This window comes from Euprymna scolopes, chromosome 45 (genome assembly GCF_053919585.1).
Source record: "Euprymna scolopes isolate OS-2025 chromosome 45, ASM5391958v1, whole genome shotgun sequence".
Lineage (NCBI taxonomy): Eukaryota > Metazoa > Mollusca > Cephalopoda > Sepiida > Sepiolidae > Euprymna > Euprymna scolopes.
Window position 1 is genome coordinate 54,641,371 of NC_136526.1, and position 7,690 is coordinate 54,649,060.

The 7,690-nt window shown below is 32.8% G+C and overlaps 1 protein-coding gene and 3 non-coding genes across 4 annotated transcripts in view; 1 reads left to right on the top strand and 3 right to left on the bottom strand.

Annotated features, from left to right (window-relative positions):
- The window catches only part of LOC145269680 (uncharacterized), a 34,885-nt gene that overhangs the window by 25,600 nt on the left and 1,595 nt on the right, over nucleotides 1-7,690 (top strand). Inside the window, exon 2 of the mRNA XM_080125390.1 lies at nucleotides 4,759-7,690. This exon is cut by the window's right edge and continues 1,595 nt beyond it. Coding sequence (XP_079981516.1) covers nucleotides 5,241-6,293 — 1,053 coding nt within the window. The 5' untranslated portion in view covers nucleotides 4,759-5,240 and the 3' untranslated portion in view covers nucleotides 6,294-7,690. The remainder of the gene's footprint in view (nucleotides 1-4,758) is intronic.
- On the bottom strand, nucleotides 788-869 carry Trnas-uga (transfer RNA serine (anticodon UGA)). Its single transcript has one exon. It is a non-coding gene; the product is annotated as a tRNA-Ser (tRNA).
- Nucleotides 1,084-1,165, bottom strand: Trnas-uga (transfer RNA serine (anticodon UGA)). Its single transcript has one exon. It is a non-coding gene; the product is annotated as a tRNA-Ser (tRNA).
- Nucleotides 1,236-1,317, bottom strand: Trnas-uga (transfer RNA serine (anticodon UGA)). Its single transcript has one exon. It is a non-coding gene; the product is annotated as a tRNA-Ser (tRNA).

Genomic DNA, 7,690 nt, shown 5'->3' on the forward strand with positions numbered 1-7,690 from the left:
GTAAATTCACTTGTTCTTTGTTTAATTTTAGTCTTATGTTTTGCCCCTATAAACATAACATACAATGTATGGCACTCGTATGCTTTCATTCTCTGTTTCAGTTGTAACTTCTATTTTCATAACAGCAGTGAATAAGTAGCAACACTAGTCGCTGAAGTGACATGATTGCTATGGAAACTCGTCATAAAAAACGTCACTTACCTCTTTACGAACTTTTACAATATTGGACACCAGTAAATTCATCGTTACTTTTGTTTTACTGAACAAAAATTGAATTTTTATTTTCACAATATAACTGAGAAGGTAATCTATAAACTGTAATAATTGTTTGAAATTTGGTCGAAAAATGAGTGAGCATGGTGAAGCTTTAAAGCAGTTCTAAATGACTGAAACTGCCAATTAACCATATAGTCAAACACCACTGTGTTTGAATGATATATTATAAAAATAAAATATATGCTGCTCTCCATTTAGAGGATACCAAATTGGTCAAAGGGAAAATTATTCCCAACTCGCATTTAGGTAAAAATGCACTTTTGTATAAATAATTGAATTCATTCAAAAAGTATTGCTAACAAAAACAAATAAAAACATTATCTATATAATACTAAAACGCTGTCGTTCTTGGTTGTTTGCTTGCGCACTATCCTCCTCCTTCTCCTCCTACTATGCCTCTTCTTCTTGCTACTACTATTACTTCTCTTTACAACTACTACTACGCCTCCTCTTCCTCCTCTTACTACCATGATTGCTTTATTATCTCCTACACAGTGTATAAAAAATGATCCGCTAAGAACAGGATTCGAACCTAGGCGGACATTTCCCATTGAATTTCAAGTCCAACGCCTTAACCACTCGGCCATCGCAACTTTTTCAAATCACAGAAAGTATTAGATTTTTTTTTTTATTATCTTCTACAAAGTGTATAGAAACCGATCCGCTACGAAAAGGTTCTAACCTGTGCGCACATTGGATTTCAAGTCCAACGCGTTAACCACTCGGCCATCGCAGCTTCTCCTCCGAATCACAGGAAATATTACATGATTGTTTTATTATTTTCTACACAGTGTATAAAAAATGATCCGCTACGAACAGGATTCGAACCTGTGCGGGCATTGCCCATTGGATATCAAGTCCAACGCCTTAACCATTCGGCCATCGCAGTTTCTCCTGCAAACCACAGAAAATATTACATGATTGCTTTATTATCTTCTACAAAGTGTTTAAACACTATCCGCTACGAACAGGATTCGAACCGGTGCGGGCATTGCTCATTGGATTTCAAGTTCAACACTTTAACCACTCGGCCATCGCAGCTTCTCCTCCGAATCACAGGAAATATTACATGATCGTTTTATTATCTTCTACACAGTGTATAAAAAATGATCCGCTATGCACAGGATTCGAACCTGTACGGGTATTGCCCATCTATCTATTATATAATACTAAGACTCTGTCGTTCTTACTTGTTTGCTTGCGCACTATCCTCCTCCTACTACTACTATGTCTCCTATTACTACTACTGGTTGACATGTATTTTCCCTACTACTACTCTACTACTTCTTCTACAACTAATACTACTACTACTAATGAAGAAGAAAATTGAAATAATGTATTTCCCCTCATATCATGCCTAAACACAAAGTTACAAGACCATAAGTGGTTGATAAAAATCCAAGCTGTGATGCAGGACCACTTATAATTCAATGGCTGTAATTTTTTTTTTTTTTCAAAAATAAACAGTTATAAACTCATAGAAATCTATCTATATTCTTTTTTTCATTTTAATATACTTTCATAGAAATGTTTCTGTTATGTCAAAACAAAAAACTATTTTCTTTACGTCACAAGTGTCATGCTCATACATTATTCCATAGCTAATATAACATACTGACCCCTTAGGGGATGTTTTGCAACTATTCTGTATTACAACTATACTGTCGCAATTTTCTCACAAATAAATCAACTTCGACCTGTTGACAACGTATTTTTTTTTTACTGTGTACTTTTTCAGCAGCCTATTTTTTTTTTTTTTTTGCGTTTTAAATTATCAAAATAAACAATTGTTAATACTTTCTGCATTTTTTTTTTACATCGTTCATTTCCGTATTACGTTTAAGTTATTTTAACGCAATTTTCTTATAAATAAATCTACTATTTTACAATGTATTGTTCTACTGTGTACGTTTTCAACGACCCCAACAATCCATGAATGGCATTTTTCACTCAAGATTTTTTTTTTTTAAATATGCTTTTTGAGTATATGCCTGGAATCATGTTAAAAATAATATATCGGTAGCTTTAGCCATATAAGAAATATTTGTTTTTATAACTTTGTTAAACAAAAACATTATATATATATATATATATATATATATATATATATATATATATATATATATATACATATATATATAAGCAAACAGTTAATAAAACATGTTAAAAAAACACTTTGAAATGAGTTAAAAACATATGTAATCTGAAAAGGAAACCCTAGATAAGTGGATAGTCCTTAATCCGCGGAGTTTCGAAGAAATACTTTCCTTCTCATCAGAGGGTAGGAATTAGCAAAATGCCGGATCGCATTTTGCATGCAAAAGTATTTGATGAAACAACAAGTAAGTCAAAGATCTTACTTGATAACAAAAAAGTGAAGCAGAGGGAATATAGTGAAGAAAAAGGTGATTACACATGAATGGATAGTCTGGTGGAAGATAAATAATCCAGTGACGGTAAAATCCAAATATGTAACTTCAAGAAAGTTAATTGAATTTCCATTTGCACAAGTAAAATCCAAGGAAATCCCGTAATTGGAAGAAGATGGTCCAAAGGCAAAAATCCATGAAATAATTAATTTTAATTTTTAATATATATATATATATAATGGGCCAACAACCAGCAGTCGTATCAATCATGTTTATTGGATTTATTAAATGTAGCTATAATTTCTCAACACTGAGTGACCCAACGGGTCACGGGTTGTCTAATTAATATATATATATATATATATATATATATATTGAACAGCTTAAACCCTCCTAACCCCCCACCACATCTATTGTTTATTAAATCTAAAAATTTAAATTCTTCCCCCTCCTTTCCTTACTCCTCTCTATCTCCCTTTCTCTCCTCTCCCCCTCCCTATATCCCTATATCTCTATCTGCGCCTAGCTGAACTTCCTAAACTCCCCCCCCCACAACCGTCTAACGTTCTTTAAACCTCAAAACTTAACTATTGTCGATTTCCGCCCCGCCTTCTTTTTTTTTTCGCTTCTTCTAATATCATTTTTCCAAATCATAATAAACATTTCTGTAAAGTATGACGAAGTTACTGGATCGTAAATATGACTTGGTAATCGAAACATGTGTAACTAAACATAAAACGATAATAAAAAAAATAAAACACATATTTGCTCTGCAATAGTAATGAACACTTTCTTCAGGTTTTTACTAATTACTATTTTTGCTATATATATATATATATATATATATATATATATATATATATATATATATATATACGCTCATTTCTTATTTATTTTTCCTGGTAATTTGATCTCTGGGTTTAGTCAGGATGAGATTTCTGAATATTTATTTGCTGTCCGATAACTTATACTTTATATATTATCCCTTAATTGGAATTCATTTTTGAGATGAGCATTATATATATTAATTTATTTTTTATTTCGGACTATTATTCTCATCTTTATTAGTTGTTGTTTTCATCTGGACCCGACTATGATAACAAAAATAAATGTGGATTTATAAGATCAAAGAATCCAACCTTGATCGCCCTTCGGGGCCCGTGGTGCAGTTGATAGAGATGTTGAATCTCTATGGTTCCAGATGGATATTGTCTGAAGATAGCAGTTTCAATCCTACCCAAAGCGTGCCAGAGGTTTACTTGGCCAAAATGTGGTGAGACGACAACAACTACGGATGGCAGTGATTGCTGAGAATGCAGTTAGGAGATTCAAAGTTCCTATCCGTCGTGTTTACCACCTGACAAAGGGCAGAGGAATAGTTGGCCGAAACGTTGTGAAAAACAACAACCAATAAAAGATGAAAACAACAACTAATAAAGATGAGAATAATAGTCCGAAATAAAAAATAAATTAATATATATAATGCTCATCTCAAAAATGAATTCCAATTAAGGGATAATATATAAAGTATAAGTTATCGGACAGAAAATGAATATTCAGAAATCTCATCCTGACTAAACCCAGAAATCAAATTACCAGGAAAAATAAATAAATAAGAAATGCACGTATATATATATATATATATTTGTTCAAAATAAAAAAGGTATTAATAATACTTTCATTGTGTGTTCGGGACTCACCAAGAGAATATGAAGTATTACGTCAGTTTGTATTGTTTGAAGTCTTCAGATTATTATTCTCATCTTTGTTATTTTTGCAATGTTTCAGCAGGTGTAACGTCCAACTTTCTTCGGGTCTATTTTGTGAAATTCATTTGTAAGAGACACTCTTTTTGAGGTTGAAGGTTCAATACTCAGTGCAGGTGATATTCGGAATAAAATTGCAAATTACTTAAGACGTGTACCTGGTTATGGCTGACAAAACAAGAACATGCTACCCCTGTGGATTAAATAAAAGCTTCTATTCAAAATTCCATGCAAAATGCAAGGATGAAAACTGTAATCCAAATAATCCAAATTATCAATCCTCATCTAAAAAATTCAGAAATGTATAAAATCAGCTTTATTAATTTCATTTCTTTTTTCTTTTACAGGTTGCCTTGTTTGGAATCATCGACATGGATTATTGTTTTATTTTGATCTCCTAAACCTAAAATATGAATTGCTCACGGAAACAAAATGGTTGAATATAATAAAATGGTTGAATATGAATTCTATGGAGGGAGTTCACAGTTCGTTTTATTGTAAACTGACTGGCAGAAGAAAGTCTTTTTTTTTCTAACTCCCCTTTATTAAAAGCCGTGCCATTAAATATTTGTCATTGTTTGAATTTGAAAAGTTTGAGTGACATCTAAGGGTCAGAGGTGACCCCCTGAGCAGAAGTCAACAAAAACTTTCTAACAGAGATTTTTTTTTTTCTCTTTCCTGGGAAGACTTCTCTCTTTCTTTCCATCTATTTATCTTTTTAAATGTTGTGTGCAATGGTCTCGCTTTAAACACATGTCGATTTCAATGCAGACTTCAACAAATACCGCCTACTATTTACAGATAACATCAACCTGAAACCAAAAAAAAAATGTGGAAACTCACAAACGACAAGTCCTATTCTTGCGAAATCTGTTGCTTATCTTTCACTCAGAAATCAAGCTTAGCCGAACACATGCGTGTGCATATTGGAGAGAAGCCATATTCTTGTGACGTTTGTAATCTTTCGTTCGATCATAAATCCGACGTCGTGAAGCATATGCAGAGGACACATACTGGCCAGCGACCATTTTCGTGCGGCATTTGTGATACGTCATTCCTACAGAAGTCAGATTTTGTCACACATATGGCGACACATACCGAGGAGGAAGAGACACTATATTCTTGTGGCATGTGCGACTTGTCGTTCCCACAAAAGTCCAAATTAATAGCGCACACAAAAAAAACCCACGCTGGACAGAAACTTTTTTCCTGTAAATTCTGTGATGCTGCCTTTTCGGAAAAGTCTGACTTAAAGATGCACACAAAAAAACACAAACCGTTCACCTGTCAATTGTGCGACTCAAATTTCACTCAGAAATCAAGTTTGGTGGCACATATTCGCACGCACACCGAAGCAGAGCGGCCGTTTACTTGCGAAGTGTGTGGGTCGACTTTTTCCAAGAATTCCAATTTGGTCGTGCACCTGCGGAAACACAACGGGGGTCGGCCATACACGTGTGAAGAGTGCAGTGCTACGTTCGATTTCAAATCGCAGGTGGCACGTCACATGCAAACCCACAGCGGCGAGCGACCGTTTTCTTGTGAAGCGTGCGGGCTGTCATTTGCACAGAAGTCGAACCTTGTCGTGCATGTGCGGACGAAGCACATCGGAGAAAAATCGCACACGTGTGACGTTTGTGGGTTTTCATGTTCACGATCGTCACATCTCAAGATTCACATGCGACGGCACACTGGGGAGAAGCCATATTTCTGCAATGTCTGCGCAGCATCCTTCGCTCAGAAATCGCAGTTAAATCTGCACATCCAGAAACATACCGGAATGAAGGCATACCCGTGCGTTCTGTGCAGTTCGTCTTTCGGACAAAAGTCCGATCTGAACAGACACATGCAGACACATACAGATGATAAAATTTCCTCGTAAATCATCAATAATTCAATATTGACGTTTATTAAAGCGAGAAGCCACTTGATAAAAAAATAACTAATAAATAAAGTTTCTAGTTTAGAGCAAATATTTAACAGGTTTTGAAAATCTTAACTCCCTTATCTGATAGAAATATATATAAATAATATTATAAATAAGAAAATTTCAAGTAGAAATAATAACCCTTTGAAATGAAATAATAATAACAATCATAAATAATAATAACCCTTTGAAATAAATAATAATAACCCTTTGAAATAAATAATAATAACCCTTTGAAATAAATAATAATAACTCTTTGAAATAAATAATAAACATCAGAAATAAATAATAATAATAATAACAATCAGAAATAAATAATAATAACAATCAGAAATAAATGATAATAACCCTTTGAAATGAAATAATGATAACAATCATCAATAAATAATAATAACCATCGGAAATAAATAATAATAACTCTTTGAAATAAATAATAATAACTCTTTGAAATAAATAATAAACATCAGAAATAAATAATAATAATAATAACAATCAGAAATAAATAATAATAACAATCAGAAATAAATGATAATAACCCTTTGAAATGAAATAATAAACATCAGAAATAAATAATAATAACCATCGGAAATAAATGCAAAACGTAAATTACCTACGGTATAAAATTTCCTCGTAAATCATTATTGGTTAAGATAATTCAATATCGTCACTTATTATATTATAAAAGCCACGCAAGTATAGTAAAATAACAACTAAATAAAATTCCTAGTTTAGAGCACATATTTAACAAAGTTTTGAAAGCTTAACTAGGACTTTATCTGCTAGAAAATACTTATGAATATTATATTTTTATTTAAAACTACAGAAGGTCAGAAACACTTTGGTACTGTCGGTTTCAAGCCTAACATAAGGAGGACCAGTTAATGGTAAATAATGTTAGGCTCTCGTCAGCCATATTATTTTCCCAAAACAATATGGCTGACGAGAGCCTAACATTACCCTTATGTTAGGCTTGAAACCAACGGTACCAATGTTTTTCTGACCTTCTGTATAGTTTTTTTTTTCTTTGTAATCGAGCACTTTATTGGAATTCTTTCCTATTAACAGTAAACAAATATATATTAATTATTTATTCAAAGGTAAACAGTTACATTTGGTCGCTACAAACAGCAATCTGTTTCAGTTAATGAGATTTCATCAGGCGACCCTAAACCATTCAACACTATAGAAAAAAAGCTTTTTTTTCTATAGCTTTGAATGGTTCGTTGAGTTCATTAGTTCCTAGTTTTGAATATCTCAAGCCTGGATTTATATGTGTGTGTCTGTGAAGAAAATTTCAGGTGGCAATAATAATCATCAATTTGAAATAAAAGCAAACAGTACAAAATTTTTGA